This window comes from Lupinus angustifolius, unplaced genomic scaffold (assembly GCF_001865875.1).
Source record: "Lupinus angustifolius cultivar Tanjil unplaced genomic scaffold, LupAngTanjil_v1.0 Scaffold_15_139, whole genome shotgun sequence".
In the NCBI taxonomy this organism is placed as follows: Eukaryota; Viridiplantae; Streptophyta; class Magnoliopsida; order Fabales; family Fabaceae; genus Lupinus; species Lupinus angustifolius.
Genome location: NW_017718791.1, coordinates 5,436 through 22,205, shown reverse-complemented (window position 1 = coordinate 22,205; position 16,770 = coordinate 5,436). Strand labels below are relative to the sequence as shown.

The 16,770-nt window shown below is 34.3% G+C and overlaps 1 protein-coding gene across 1 annotated transcript; it reads left to right on the top strand.

Moving 5' to 3' along the window:
• The first annotated feature begins 11,386 nt into the window (after positions 1 to 11,386).
• LOC109337930 (trafficking protein particle complex subunit 4-like) lies at positions 11,387 to 16,565 on the top strand. Its single transcript, XM_019575019.1, has 5 exons — positions 11,387 to 11,494; positions 12,045 to 12,124; positions 12,559 to 12,727; positions 14,000 to 15,617; positions 15,694 to 16,565. The coding sequence occupies exons 2-4, from the start codon at positions 12,065 to 12,067 to the stop codon at positions 14,194 to 14,196; spliced, it is 426 nt and encodes a 141-aa protein (XP_019430564.1). The 5' UTR covers positions 11,387 to 11,494; positions 12,045 to 12,064; the 3' UTR covers positions 14,197 to 15,617; positions 15,694 to 16,565.
• Positions 16,566 to 16,770: the final 205 nt, after the last annotated feature.

Below are 16,770 nucleotides of genomic sequence, written 5' to 3'. Positions count from 1 at the left end.
AATGCCTTTATATAGACTTTCCAATCAACCAAAATACCTCTACGAAAAGGTAGGAATTGTTTGGAATGAAACCATTTTGTTTGGGTTGAAAGTTGTGTGGTTTGAATCTGAAATTTGGTGTAACGGCTCTCAGTAATCGATTACCCAACAAGTCTGTCCAACTACGTAATTGATTTTCACATACAGTAATCAATTACTCAAAAGGTATAATCGATTATCCAACTGCTCTGTCCAACTGGGTAATTATTTATCGTGTTGTGTAATCGGTTACCCACATGGTGTAATCGGTTATCCTGATCAATTTTTGTTGGATAACTCGTTTCTCACTCATGTAACATGTTACATAGTTCTAGTAACCTGTTACTTAGTCATAGTAATCTGTTACTTAGATTTAGTAACCTATTACACAGTATTTTGAAAATTGTTTTCATTTATACTTGTGTTTATCAATTTTCTTTTAAAATACTTTTGAGCATTACTACTAAGTGTATAGTTTATAGTATAAGGGTGGAACTACCTAAAGACCTAGATTCTAAATTCTTGAAGCTTTTTCTTCATTGTCTTCATAAGTATTCTTCCTTTTATTCTTTTATGTGATGTTGGTGTCTTCATCAAAACCTTGCGAAGGTCAGGAGCCAGATCTTCTTTTCAATGTCCCCCTTTTTTATGATGACAAACCAATACATTCTTGATAGTGTAGTTTTCTAAGAGTAGCATAGTTTGTGATATTCTTGACATGTCTTGAGAATGCTCCTCCTATTTTGTTTGCTCCCCCTTTAATTTGGAGTTATGTGCTTGAAATAATTATAACATAAAATACATTCTTCCAACTTTTCTCCCCTTTTAACTTCATCAACAAGAAGAAAAGCCAAGAGTCTAGAACAATATAGATATATATATATATATAGCATATAATATGTATATAACAAGCATAAAGGTAATCATAGAAGTGATATCGCATAGCAAAAATTTAAAAAATGTTCGTACAAATTCAACCATAATCAGAAAAATAACAAAACAACAACAAATTGTCCACACAGAAACATGCAACATTACAAACAGAATTTTCTAGACAAATCTAGAAAAACAGAGATATAAGATTCAGGTTCAGTTTTAGCGTCATCAAGGTCCATGCTATTGATCTTATAAGAAAGACATTGAAGCTCGAATTGGACTTGTTGATTCTGAGCGTCAAGAGCATCCATCCAATTAGAGATGTAGCCTCGAAGAGAGAATAACTCATCCATGATCATCTAATTGGTAGGTATGGGAACAGATGAAGAAGACTCAACATGAAACTCATAATGTTGATGTTCAAGAGGGTTAGCAGAGACATTTGCATTAGGATTAGCAGATGCAACCTGTCTATCACTTTGATGCTTATAGAGTCTACCAATGATATCTCAAAAGAAGCCAATTTTGTGGATCACTTCCACGTCGATTTTACAATCGCGTGCATCAAGTGTGACTTTAGATTCACCAGCGGTGGATACACAAAAATGCTCAAGTATGTTGGTTATGAATATTGCATAAGGTAGAGGGTTGTGAGATTCTCGAACAAACCACATATGTCTCATTATTGTGTTACCAATTGATTGAAAGGTTATGCTTAAGAGCATACATCAATTACAGTTCCATGTCATTAATTTGAGAATGATTTCCATATTTTGGAAGCACGACATAGCTCAAAAAGTAATGAAGCCAACGATCTTCGAGATTGAGATTTCCTACAGCAAGGATATCTCTACTCTTTACAGTTTCACCTAACACCAGTTGCTTACACATTTCTATTTCCCTCTTAGAGAATCTACATATAGAGTAGTAGAACTTTTTTCTATCATAATTATCCCAATCGCATGTAAGACCGAAATCTTTGATGCTACCTTCAGAAGGTATATTACAGCAAACTGAAGTGAAGGTCTTAACATCCAAAACAATTTATTATCCTTTCACATAGGATGTTAGACAATTTTTCCTAAAGTTCAAGTTACAGTAAAATACTTTAACAAGTTTAGGATAATAGGCTTTTGATTCCTCACAGAAATCAAAAAGATCTTGTTGCCTTAGAAGAGTAGGGAAATGAGAATCTTCAAACTCAATGTTACTAACATTACCATACTTAGGAGCGAAAATGGTGCGTCCAAGAAAATGCTCTAAGAATGTTTTGCATTGAACATCATTTGCAAGAAGACATGCCAAATTCGAAGGATTAGCCTCAGAAGATGAAGCTCCTTGCTTTCTTTGAGACACACAGGTACGATGCTTCTTAGCTCTTGATGATGACACCATGAATCGGGTTTTTAAAAGGTTAGGTTTTAGGTTTTGAGAGATTTGGGGATTTTTTATTGGGGCCACTAAACACAAAATCTATGGAATAGAAGTGTTTAGAATTGAAAATATGTTATAAAGAAACTCAAAAATCACACAAACTAGGTCAAAAATAAGGTTTTTAGGAAAACTCTAGGTTGAACATGAAAAAGAGGGTTTGAGGAGGCAGAAGAAGTGTTTGAAAAATGAGGAGGGAAACTTAAATAATGCTCAGAGTAATCAATTACGCAAAGTGAGTAATTGGTTACTCACCACAAAATAATTCCCATATTTCAAACAGACATTTTAGGTAATCGATTACACAAGAGGGTAATCGGTTACTCAAGGTTCTGCTCAATATTGTAATCGGTTACTCTCCAGAGTAATCGGTTACTGAACCCATAATTTGAATTTTCAGGCATACTTGATGCCTAGTAATCGGTTACTGATCACATGTAATCGATTACATACCCATGAATTTGAAAATTTAAAAAAAATTAAGCAACTTTAGAAACAAGTAGGCATGTTATAAGCATAATGAAGTAAACATATAATCATGAATAAGCATTTAAGACAAGTAAGCTTCATTAAGTATGTCTAATTCACGTCTAATTTTATAGAAAGGTTCTTTTGCCAAAGGTTTAATGAATATATCTACTAGTTGGTCATGCGTATCAACAAATTCTATAAATACATCTTTCTTTTGGAAATGGTCCCTAAGGAAATGATGTCTTATGCCTATGTGTTTGGTTCTAGAATGTATTAATGGATTCTTTGTGAGATTTATAGCACTAGTATTGTCACATTTTAGGGGTATGCATCCTAAGTCCAAGCCATAATCTCGCAATTGTTGTTTAAGCCACAACACTTGGGCACAACAACTATCTACCACTATGTATTTTGCCTCAGCAGTACTTAGAGCAACACAGGCTTGTTTCTTGCATGACCATGAGATCAATGTATTACCTAATATATGACAAGTACCACTTGTACTTTTTTTCTCATTTTTGCATCCAGCAAAATCTGAATCTGAATATCCAACCAAATCATATACACTTCCTTTTGGATACCATAATCCAATGTCAGTTGTACCTTTTAGATATTTAATGATTCTTTTGACGGCAACTAAATGTGACTCTTTTGGTTTAGATTGATACCGAGCGCACAAGCAGACACTAAACATTATATCAGGTCTACTGGAAGTTCAATAAAGTAGGGAACCGATCATACCTCAATATTGTGATATATCAATGCATTTTCCAGCTTCATCCGTATCAATATATGTGCCAGAACCCATAGGAGTGACAATTGGCTTGCAGTCATCCATTTCAAATCCTTTCAAGAAGTCTCTGCATTATTTGGATTGACTCACAAAAATACCATCCTTGAGTTGTTTGATTTGTAATCCAAGGAAGTAATTTAGCTTCCCCATCATAGATATTTCAAACTCCCCTTGCATCATTTTGCCAAAATCACTACACAAGGTTTCATTAGTAGAACCAAAAATTATATCATCTACATATATTTGAACAATAAGAGTATCATGATTTATTTTCTTAATAAATAGTGTAGTGTTGACCTTTACTTTTGCAAAACCTTTTTCAATAAGAAAGTTTGTTAGACGATCGTACCAAGCACGTGGAGCTTGCTTTAAGTCATAGAGAGCTTTCTTTAGTTTATAGACATGAAAATGATGTTTGTAGTCTTCACAACCTGGAGGTTGTTCTACAAACACTTCCTCTTGTGTATAATCATTAAAAAATGCACTCTTTACGTCCATTTGATATAACTGAAAATTTAAAGAGCATGCATATGCAAGTAACAACCAAATAGCCTCAAGTCTAGCAATAGGAGCGAAGGTCTCATCAAAATCTATTCCTTCTTCCTCGTTGTATCCTTCTGCTACTAGTCTAGCTTTATTTCTAACAATAGTTCCATTTTCATCTGATTTATTACGGAATACCCAACGAGTTTCTATAACATGCCTATTATCTGGTCCAGGAACAAGTTCCCAAACTTCATTTCTCTCAAACTGGTTCAGTTCTTCTTGCATAGCAAGAATCCAGCGTTCATCCTCAATTGCATCATCAATCTTGGAAGGTTCTATTTGAGAAACGAAATTCATGTTTAAACCAGCATCATTTAGATTTAAGAGAGTAGTGACTCCCTTACTTATGTCGCCAATGATGTTGTCAATAAGATGGTCTCGATGAATTCTCCATTCTTTGGGTAAATCAGAATGAATGTGCTCTTCTTGAGAAGATAAAGTATCATCCATTTTCAAGTGCTCAGTATTGGTTGTTGCATTGGTAAATGAATCCTCCTTTGAAGGGGAACATGGCAAGTCCTCTTCATCAAGAGTTAGCCCATCCTTTATTATAGGATTGGTTTCATCAAAAGATACATGAAAAAATTCTTCTATGGCTAAATTTCTTTTATTGAAAATTCTGTAAGCTTTACTCGTAAGAGAGTAGCCTAGGTAGAGTCTTTCATCAACTTTTGCATCAAACTTGCCTAAGTTATCTTTTCCTTTATTTAAAACAACAAAACTTACAACCAAATACACGCAATGAGAAATGTTTGGTTTTATACCTTTAAAGAGTTCATAGGGGGTTTTCTTGAGAATTGGTCTTAGGAGAACTTTGTTTGAAACATAGCAAGTCGTACTAACTGCATAAGCCCAAAAATATTTTGGGAGATTAGTTTCATGCAACATTGTACGAGCAAGTTCTTTTAAGGACCGATTCTTTCTCTCTACAACATCATTTTGTTGTGGTGTTCTAGGAGTAGAAAAATTGTGATTGATACCTAGATCATCACATAATTCCTCAAAAGAAGTGTTTTGAAATTCTCCCCCATGATCACTCTTATAGTAGCGATTTTTAGAGATTTTTCATTTTGAACTCTTTTAGCATATTTGCAAAAGGCGTTTAATGTCTCATTCTTATGAACTAAGAATAGAGTCCAATTATATCTAGAAAAATTGTCTACTATAACAAGAGCATAATAGTTACCACCATAACTCTTGGTCCTTGAGGGGCCAAATAAGTCCATGTGTAGTAACTATAATGGTCTATCGGAAGAAACCATATGCTTAAGTTTGAAAGAAGTCTTTGTTTGTTTACCCATTTGACAAGCACTACATAGTTTGTCTTTAACAAACTTCATTTTGGGTAAACCAACAACTAAATCTTTCTTAATCAGTTTATTCAAATCATCCATATGAATATGAGCAATTCTCCTATGTCAAAGTCATGCATCATTATTATTATTAGCAACTAAAATTTTTATTGGTAAAGAAGAATCTATGTCAATCATATAAATATTATTTATTCTCCTACCAATTAGTTTAGAGTTATTAGAATCCTTACTTTCGATGATGCATTTATCCGGGTAGAATGCCACATGAAATCATTTTTCGCATAGTTGACTTATGCTCAACAAGTTGTGCTTGAGTCTTTCGACATATAATACTCATTCTATAGTTGTTGAAGGTGGCTTACCGATTCTACCAACTCCAAGTATTTTTCATTTGTTGTTATCACCATATGTGACATAGCCTCCTTGGAGTAAGGACAGAGAACTTATCTTTGTCGCTCGTCATGTGCTTTGAGCAGTCGTTGTCCAAGTACCATAGATTGCAAGCGGCTCTCAAATTTTCCTACAAAACAGGTTAAGTAGTATTAGATAACCAATTTTCTTTAGGTCCTACATGGTTAGCATTTTTCTCAAACCATCTATAATGACCTAAGGGCACACCATGTTTTCTAATCATGCAAGTGTTTGGTATATGCCGACGGTTCTTACCATAGGTGCATATGGGATGATGCTTATGTATCCTAGATTTATTGTTATTATTCTTAAAAGCATGAATACTTTGTTTTTGAAAGTTTATCTTTGTTGATACATTTTGATTCTTAGAATTTTGGCTATTAGAATAGCCAAGACCTCTTCAGTCTGTAGAATGTCTCTGAACTTTGATAATCTTGTCCATCATCAACAAATAATACTAATTGATAATTGGTTAGGTGTGGTTATTTGAAATTAACATTAGCAATTAGGGTCGTCCTGTCCATCCTGCCCATGTTCACACAATGCCCACCTAAATTAGGGCGGGCATGGGAATGCCTATTTTTACATAGGGCATGAAATATCATGTCCTACCCGTCCTAAACATGAGAGTGGCGGACTAATAGGTCACCCTAAATTAAAAAAAATCTAAAATAATCTAGTACATGGTTAGTGTAATTTTCAACCTTTTATGGGTCATTATGAAACTGCATACTATTTACATCATTATGAAATTAAATTCTCAACACTTTCTGGATCTTTAAACATTGTAGAAGAACAATGTATGTTTTAATCAAACAAATATATCTTTAAACACAAACTTCCATAACCAACACAATTAGCATTGTAGAGTCATACTCTCAATCTAAATGTCAAATACAAAGAAATAGATATAATAAGAACAAAATTTAAGTGGTATTAACTCATCATTGAGTGATCATATTCATATTAAGAACATTAGATTCTCATTGCTCATTATCTTTAATCAATCACTATTGGCCTTGAATGCAAATCACTATCATCATCATCATCTACACGTAAGCATTCGAAGAAAACAATTCAATGCACATGTAAATTGTTATTCAACATAATTCAAATGCTAGTTTGAATTAATTACCATTTTCATCAAATCCATGCAACTAATTGCGAGAACAAATCAAAGCTTGAACTTTTTTTGGTAAGGAGACGACTCCTATATTTCCTAAGGACGTGTGCACCAATGCTAAATGCAAATTCAGATGCAATAGTAGTAATAAGAATGCTTAGCAAGTCACGAGTCATTAATGATAAATCGGTAAAACGAGATGCTCTAACCTTCCACCATTTCAAGAAATCTAAATCTTCATCTTCAATAAAGTTAATCTCCCAAATTGGTTCATCCAAGTATGTATCTAGTTGAGACTTTTCGGCTTGACTTATGAGATGTTGATTATGTTTTTTCAACTCCTATAAAATTTGATAACAATTAACAAACAAATAAAAAATAGAAAACAATTAAAATATCAATGGACAAAAATAAATAAACTTACATCAAACATCCTTTTTTTTCGGAACTCGACATACTTGGAGTTTGAAGGATTGCAGTTGTATTGCACCTTTGCACAATTGAGTTAGAAGAATTGTTGTCTGCATACTTTTCAAAAAGCATGTGTAACTTTGAACTCACATGTTCTACCTTTTGAGAAACAACACTTCAACATCTCTAATTTCATTCATGGATCAAGAACCGCTCCCATAGCAAGCACAACACTATAATCATTCCAATATTTGTTAAACTTCACAATCATCTTCTCACCCATCTTCTTTATAACTTCATCTTCATCATTTAAACTTTTAAGAAGAACACATTGAATTTTCCAAACTTGCATGAAATATAAGTTAGCGGTGGGTTAGGATGTGCCAGAGATTAATTCAGTAATTTGAAAGAATTGACATGATAAATCACAAATTCTTTGTGCTCTAGTCCACTCTTGTACCGAAGGACAATATCGATAAGTTGGATCGTACAATAGAAAATCATCAAAATCATGTCTATATTTGAGAGCAGTATCGAACAACGTATAAGTTGAATTCCATTTGATATCCATATCTAATTTCAAGCCAACCAAATTGTCAACACCTCCAATGTCTTTAACACATTTTCTAAAAATATTCTTCCTTGTTTCTGAACCTTTCACATACTTAACATTATCTCTAATTTTCTGCAAAGCTTCACTAGCTACTTTCGACCCATCTTGAACAATCAAATTTAGAATGTGTGCAGAACAACGCACATGAAAAAATTCTCCATCAGCCACCAACTCATCCTTCTCGACAAGTTTGTTCTTCAATGTAGTAACTAAGGTATCATTGGAAGTTGCATTATCCAAGATTAAAAAAAAAACCTTTTCTTCAATTTTCCACTCCTTCAAAAATTCCAATATCATTGCAAACATTCCAAAACCAGAATGAGGAGGCATGTGACAAAAGTTGAGAATTTCGCTATTCAATTTCCAATCTTTGTCGACAAAATGAGCTGTCAAACATAAGTAGCCCTCAGTAGTACAAGTTGTCCATATATCAGAATTTAAATATATCCTACTAGGAATGTTTGCCAATGTTCTCTTCAACTTCTCCTTCTCACGCATGTAAATTCTTATGACATCTGCCTTTGTAGTATTTCTATAAATAGGAAGACAGTCTAGGTTCAAGTACTTCACTCAAGCTCTAATCTTTTTATACACAGCAAAATTAAATGGCAAATCATGCTCAATTATCGCAGAAGCACACATCTCATGTGATATCATTTGATCTATCACATTAGACTTCAATCTTGCTTGCCCATCTATCATCATTTGACCAACATTTTCAAACTTAATTTTTTTGCAGTCTTTCATGTGATGATTCATAGAATTTGTCCCATATTTAGAACCACCATCTAAGTACTCTTGCTTGCAAGCTATACATTGAACCTTTTTAATCTCACCTTCCAACTTCTCTATTATTGTGAAAAAATCCCAACATCTAGCTTTTTTGTGTCTTGACTTTTTCATACTAGGTGAATGGTTCTTATTCTGTTCAACTTCACGCTCATTCTCATTCTCCATAAACTCATCTTCAAAAACATTATCATTATTTGTGACACTTGTTTCAACTCCAACATGTTCTATACATAAAAGGATACAAAGTCTCAATTATTTATACATGAAAGGGAATAAGGTATCAATAATTTCAACAATATACATGACTATTTGATCCAATACTTTGAAAACATGTTTGGTTAATATTATTATAAAATCACAAAACTTCAACAAAAATTGTAATAGTTTATCAAATAGTTTTTACTCTAAGATAATACATATTTAGTCTAAGATTATACGTATAACAGAATAAGACATTCATAATATATTGAAGTGCAATAGTATATTTATTCAGTGTTTAATTTGACAATGAAAAGTTTATAGAATTGCAGACTTGCAGTTACGTAAAAATGAGATAATTAATAAATTGTCTTCTATCTAATTCATCTTCTATCTAACCCATCTTTTATCCAACACCTAACCCATCTTCTATCCAACACGTAAACCTCTAATGCAAGCAACTTAAACATTGTTGTTTTTCAGTAAAACAAGAAAATTGATGAAACGATAAGAAACAATATGTAAAAACGTAAACATTGTTGGCCATATTCCAATAAAACGAGATAATATGTTTATTGTATAATTTTTTATTGGATAATATATTCTTGGATTAAACACATTCAGAAACGAGTAGGGTGGCAATGTGGTTCGGCCCGGCCCAGCCCGCCTTTGGCCCGCCAAAAAAAGCTGGCCCGGCCCGTATTGTTAAAATGGCTCAAAATGTCAGCCTCACCCATATTTTGCAGGACTGGCAGGCTGACAGGCTGGCCCGTTTCCCCCCTCCAAAATGTACATAATTAAAGCTTTTAGACAAAAAATAATCAACAAACTTGATAAATGTCTTTTAAAACAAAAAATCACAAACATAAGTCTACAATATTACAATAACAACATAACATCTTAGCTTAAAACTTGTAAATTCTAAAGAAGAAACCAACATAGTCTTAAACTTTTAGACTGTTAGTTCACAATAAAACTTCTAAGTCATAAATTTCAATTTTTAAATATTAGATGCTCTGTTGGAAGAAGATGCCTCCACTTTTCTATTATAATCACCATCAACGTCTTTGAAAAATGGATGTTAATGGAATAAGAAATGGAGATCAAACAAAACAATTTTAACATAAAATAGAACCTGAGCAGTGAGTAGTGAGCTGAAAAATGGATGCTAAGAGAGCCTGAGATCAGTATGCTAAGAGAACTGGAAAGTGGAAAATGGATTTGTAGTTTATTGGTTTATGGTTTTTTGCACAATGCAAGTGTGAAGTGGTTTGTGGTTTATGCTAAGAGAGAAGTAGTTTAATGGTTTGTGGTTTATGTTAAGAGAGTCTGCCAGTTGCCACACCCCACGCACAGCACAGTGTCACACACTTTAGTTTTTTATATTTTAACAATGGCCCGCCGGGCCAGCCCGGCCCTCCTTGGCCCGTCTAAAAAACGGGCTACTAAAACGGGCTGAATATGGATTTTTGGGCTAAAATCCTCAGCCCGGCCTGCTAAAAATAGCTATCTGAACGGGCTGGCCCGTCGGGCCAAGCCCATATTGCCACCCCTAGAAACGAGATAAGAAATAAGAAAATTAAAGAGGAAGATAGCCATGGTAGAGGAAGCAGAACCTTGGTCAGACGTTGGTGTTATTGATTGTGTCATTTGGGTTGCCATTTCTGTTATTGATGGTGTCTCTTCTCTAATCTCTAAATTTGCAGAAGCTGGATGAGATTTTTCTGTCCCTTGACTCCCTTCTCTTAGGACTTAGGGTTACACAAATGGGCCTTCTTAATTGGGCCTTTTGGCCAAAAAAATTAATAATGCCTGCAGGGTCACCTTATCAGCCCATTTAAAATGCATGCGGACAAAAAGGGTATGTTGGGCGAGCATTTTAGGGCAGAATGGCCTATTTTTTATGTCATATCCGCCCAAAACATGCAGGCGGACGGGTGGGCCCCATGAACTTGACCCAAATTGCCAATGGTATTTGAAATGAACGACCCACATTTTTAAGGTATATGGTAATTTCATACTTGTCAATAATTGATTTATATTTTGTAAATGTATTTAATTGAACTATTGGAGATTAGCCACTTGTTCTCACATGATGGTAAATTGGATTAGTCTAACTTATCGAGATTCATCAATTGTTTGTCAAGTATAGTGTAAAACATTGATAATATTATGAAAATAATAGTACATTCTTTATATTAACAATTGATATATAATAATATTAATTACATTATAATATAAATTTGAATATATAATATAATTAACATTTTATGGTTAATATGTTTTTTAGATTTAATGTGCATTTATCTGGGCCGTTTGATATAACTAACGGACTAGATTTCAGCTAGAGAGGGCAGTAGTCATTACCGTAAAACAAGGCATAGTGAGTGACTTCATCACATTCAGATCTTGCTTCACTTTTTTATCTGTTCTTAATCGCCATTCGCAAATTGAATTCAACAATTTTATATTTCTCAGTTTCTGATTCCATTATTCATGTATGTTTTTTTCTTCTTTTGGAAATGGGATACCTTTTCTTTCTTGCTTATGAGTTATGAGTTTCAAGGCATTACTTGATTTCATTTATATCTGTGATTGCTCAATTTATTTATAATCACAATTATTTATTTCACTTTAGAGTATAAGTTTTAGATTCATTAGAAATGTAGTATCAATTTCAAGACTTTAGATTAATTAACGGTTTAGTGAGTTTGTTCAACTGTTCTCACATTTAAGTTGAAGCTGTCTGCCTTTAATTAACTTATAAATTATGTAAATGTAACACATTGATTCAGAGTCTGAGCATAAAGTTATAAATATTTTATGCTCATGATCTGTTTTGCGGTTTGGAGTCTCAGCTATGGCATCAAGATCGCAATTGCGGCTAATTTTCATGCAATGTAACACAACCATAATTTAAAGCAGTGTTCATGATTATCTTAGTTGGTTGTTAATTCTATTGTAAATCACAAGCTTGAGTTGTTGTGGTAACTATAAGTTTAAATCTGAAAATTCCCTTGTTAAACTCCATCTCCATATTTATTTCAGTTTCTAGCATAACTTTTGGAATGGCAGCAATTTACAGTCTTTACATCATCAATAAGTCAGGTGGATTGATCTACTATAAGGTATACTTGTTGTAAATTCTCTATGTTGCTCACTAGTGTAGATTTCAGAGTGTATTTTGTTTGGTTCCTAAGAAAATTTATTTTTATATCCTTCAATAAAACATCATTGTTGTTGCTTCATTCTCTCTGGTTGAAGAGGTTAAATAATAGACCAAGATACCTTTGTAATATCATCCCACTGGTTCCTCATTATATGGTTTTGTTGTGTATAAAGTTATTCCCTTCTTAGAACTGTCAAAATGTTTGAGAGATATGTTGAATCTCATGATAATTTAGATGTGGACAAAGTGGGCAGATGGGTAGCAATATGATAGCGTCGCTTTCCTTTGCAACTTTTGTTAAAATAACTCATTTTCTATATTTTAGTTATAGTAGCAGTGGGCATTTTATTTTAATTTGGAATTTAGAATTATGTTTGTTCTTTTGATATTTAGGATTATGGGTCTTCTGGACGAATGGATACCAATGACAGCTTGCGTGTGGCAAGTTTATGGCATTCAATGCATGCCATCTCTCAGCAGTTATCACCCGTTTCAGGTTGTACAGGAATTGAACTTCTCCAAGCGGACACATTCGATCTTCATTGCTTTCAATCGCTGACAGGTATTTCTTTAAATATTACTCTATAACTCATGGTATGTCAACTTTCTAATATACCTGGTGGATAAAATGAAGATTGAAAGTCCAATATCATTTACATATAATAGATTTTTTTATGTCTAATGCTAGTTTTTGTTTTTATGCACACTTATGCGGGGCCTTGCAGCTTGCAGGTAGCTTAGTGTAGCCAGGTTTTAATTAAAGATGGTTGAAGTAATTTGAGTTTATTAGAAGCTCTAGAATTTTATTTTATATATAAAAAAGCTCTAGATAACTTTTGGTAACATAGTTTGTGCTTGTCCAAAACATATGAATGCTTTGGGAGCTTGCTTATAGAATCACGATTCTTTATTGCTATCTTAAAGGATTTGATATGTGAAACCCAATTAAGGCAATGTGTAGCTATATTTTGGCTGGGTTGAAGTTCTGCAAATTTAGAAATCATTATTACCAAGGTCATGGTTCAAATCGGAAGCAATTTCTCTGCTTCTGACAATAAAGCTGCAAATGTCTACCCTCTCAAGACCCCACTAGGTGGGAGCCTCGTGCACTGGGTCAACTTTTTATTTTCAAGGACGCCTGATTTGACAGGAATGAAAAATCATAATAATTAGGTTGGAAGAGGGAGTGGTGGTTAATTTTGCAATCGTTATAGCATATTCTAATACAGGGACCAATATATATGATGTCGAAAGTAGTGGATAGAACTCAGGAGACCTTTATATTTAATCCCACTGAATCTGAAGTTCGGAATTCTGTTATTTGTATGTCATTACTTTCCCCCCATACATTTTAATTACTGTCTGTGTGGTTATAAATTATAATAGTTTTCTACACACTGTCATATATCAGATATTAAGCACTCGTTTCCTTTTCTTTCAATGTCTTCTTTTGGTCTAACCTATCTACAAAATGAATGTCTATGCTATTATGACTATACACGATATATATGATTATTCCTAGCCTATGTAAAGGTCGTGTATGAATCTTTTGATTTGCTCCAATCATCAATGGCCTTGAGCTCATGGAAGTTGAAAATATTTCTAGATGTTTGATTTCAGTTTTGTGTTTCCATGTGTTGCTGCTGCATTAATATTTATGACTAGTCGCCTTAGCAGGCCTGTCTTTTCATTGTTAAGCAGTTCCAATTTGGTCTAATTTTTTAATATATCTGGAACTGGAAGAATGAAGCATTATCCAATTATATCCGGACGTTTATTTTCTTTATATTAACATGAGCCAATGACTTGTGAAAGTGATTCTTTTCCTACACAGGGACCAAGTTTTTTGTGGTCTGTGAACCTGGAACACAACACATGGAAAGTTTATTGAAGTTTAGCTATGAATTGTACACCGACTATGTTTTGAAGAATCCGTTCTATGAGATGGAGATGCCTATACGTTGTGAGCTCTTCGATATCAACCTAGCACAGGCAGTGCAGAAGGATCGTGTTGCATTTTTAGGCCGATAAATTTATCTGACCAAATTTCGCATTTCATTTCAACATTATGATGTGTACATAATCTAAAATTTGTCACCCAATTGCTTGTAAGGTAATATTCTCTTTTACTATGCCTAGCCTCAGTATTTGCTTTTTATGAACAAATTTTCCAATGTTTGAGAAATGACAAAGTTCTTCAGAATTCTGCTGTCTAAGATTCAAAATTTCCTAGTTATGCTTTTCCTATAGTTCTAGTCAGAAATAGCCTGTGCCTTACTTGGAACATGTGGTAGAGTTATTAAGGTTCTAGCATATTTGGTGCACTAAGCCAACAGGTAACTACATATGCCAATCAGTTCAGTTTGGCAGATATTTTGGGTCAGACTTTGACAAATTACATTTACTTTTTGTCCTGTGCTCAGGTTCAAACCTTTCATGTGAAGTACCAATACCTGTTGATTGAGCCGTAAGGAGTTCAATTTCTCTTGAGCAAGACCTTGAGTTTGAGTATTGTGAATAAAAAACAAATAACTGTTGAGAGACCCTTATCCCCTTAAGTGAGTTTTCTTAGGCCTATTTGGTGGCTAGGCTAAGAGACAATATAGGATAATGTAAGGTATCCTATTATAATCCATGGTTGGTGAATCTAGTAGGCTTATCTTGTTGTCTTATTTTATTTATCCTGCTCTCTAGTGTATGGTGCATCCCCACACCATCGTCCTCACCACCAAACCATTGTTGTTGTCACCTCCCACTATCATTACCATCATTACAACTGTATCAAATCATCATCGCCGCCATTGCCATCGCCGCCATCACCCTTGCCGCCATCACCATCACCTTGTTGCTGTCACCATATTCTCATTCCATCATCGCATCATTGCTGCCACCACCACAACCAAACCTTCCCCCACACCACCAACATTCCCATTGTTGCCTAACCATCATTTCACCATTGCTACAGCCACTACCTCCCTCCATAACCACCGTGTCATTGATGCCTTCATCACCATCATATCCCCTATCATTGGTGTACACCAGATATTTGATAGGATAAAAGCTTATCATATCTAGATTTTTTGGTGTCAGTTCTTATCTTATCCTAACCGCTCAAGGATCCCTTACTTTGTTAGAGTTAATTGAAGTTGAATGTGAATTTTGTAAACAGATTATTATGTGCAGTGGACTATGCATGATGTTTAGACAGTTCAACTCATCCAGTAAATGGATGATGTTCTAAAAAATACCCTGTCAATTCGCTGCACATGATATGCTAAGGTATCCTTTCAAGTAACTTTTGTTGTTGAGAAGCTTTATGCATTGGGTAATTGTCTTACCAGCTCTCTCAGGAACATGGTCTACTCCTTCCTCAGCCAGTAACAATAGAAGAGGTCTCTACAGCTTTAAACTTCACGAGTCCTTACAAATCTCCATGCCCAGATGGATTTCAGGTAATCTTTTTCAAATGGTTCTGGAATTTGATTGATGATGATGTGTACAAATTAATAAAGGAAGCCTTTGAACTAGGTCATTTCGGTCCAGTTGTGGCGGACAACTTGTTATGTCTTATACCAAAGGTGGATTATCTGAACACTTTCAAGGAATTCAAGCCTATCACTATCAGCCTGTATAATGTGCTGTACAAGCTCATCACAAATGTCCTTGTGAACAAACTTCGCCCTTTCTTGAACAATCTCATTGAGCCTCTTTAAAGTAGTTTCCTTCCTGGGAGAGAGACGACAGATAATGCCATTATTCTCTAGGAAATCCTGAATCATATGGGTCTATCATAAATCAAAGTTGGAGAGATTGCAATAAAGATTGACATGGAGAAGGCTTATGATAATGTCGCCTGAAATTTCATGAGGATGCTTGCATGAATTTGGATTTCCAAAAATAACTGTCAATCTTTTCAAGTACTGCATTTCATCATCATCTTTATCAACTCTCTGGAATGGCAACAGGCTGCAGAAGTTCCAACCAATTAGAGGACTCAGACAAGGAGATACTTTTTCTCAGTTACCTTTTTGTATTGTGCATGGAGAAACTGTCACTTCCCTTAAAAGGTGAAAGTGTATGAAAGAAGGTGGATTTCGACCAAAGACTCTAGGAGTGGACCCAACATTAAAGATCTTTTTGAGTGGTTTAGTCAAGCTTTAGGTCTCAAAATAAATATTTCAAAATCCCGAACATTCTGTTCAAAAGGAGTCCCTAATGTTAAGAAGGTGAAATTCATAGATATAAATTGTATCTAGTTCACTTCTCACATTGGTAAATACTTTGAATTCCCTATGAAACAAGGGAGAGTGAATAATGAGGACCTTATCATTGAAAAGATGCAACGAAGACTGACCTCCTGGAAATTAAACCTTCTCAATAAACCAAGATGTGTTTCTTTAGCTAAGTTTGTTTTGTCTTCTATTCTATCCTGACTTATTACATGCATATAGTTTGGCTTCATCAATATATTTATTCAAGGATAAACATGTGTGTTCGAGTCTTTATTTGGGGATCAAAAGGAGGTAGAGGTATGCATTTAGTTGGGTAGAAAAAAGTAACAAGAAGCAAGGAAAATGGCGGTTTGGGTATCAAAGTAGCAAGATG

Bases quoted from the DNA above. Each gene is read 5' to 3' on its own strand.
- LOC109337930 (XM_019575019.1), top strand. From the start codon at position 12,065: ATGGCAGCAATTTACAGTCTTTACATCATCAATAAGTCAGGTGGATTG. The intron at 12,125-12,558 runs GTATACTTGTTG...TTTGATATTTAG, and splicing joins GTGGATTGATCTACTATAAG to GATTATGGGTCTTCTGGACG. The intron at 12,728-13,999 runs GTATTTCTTTAA...TTTCCTACACAG, and splicing joins TTGCTTTCAATCGCTGACAG to GGACCAAGTTTTTTGTGGTC.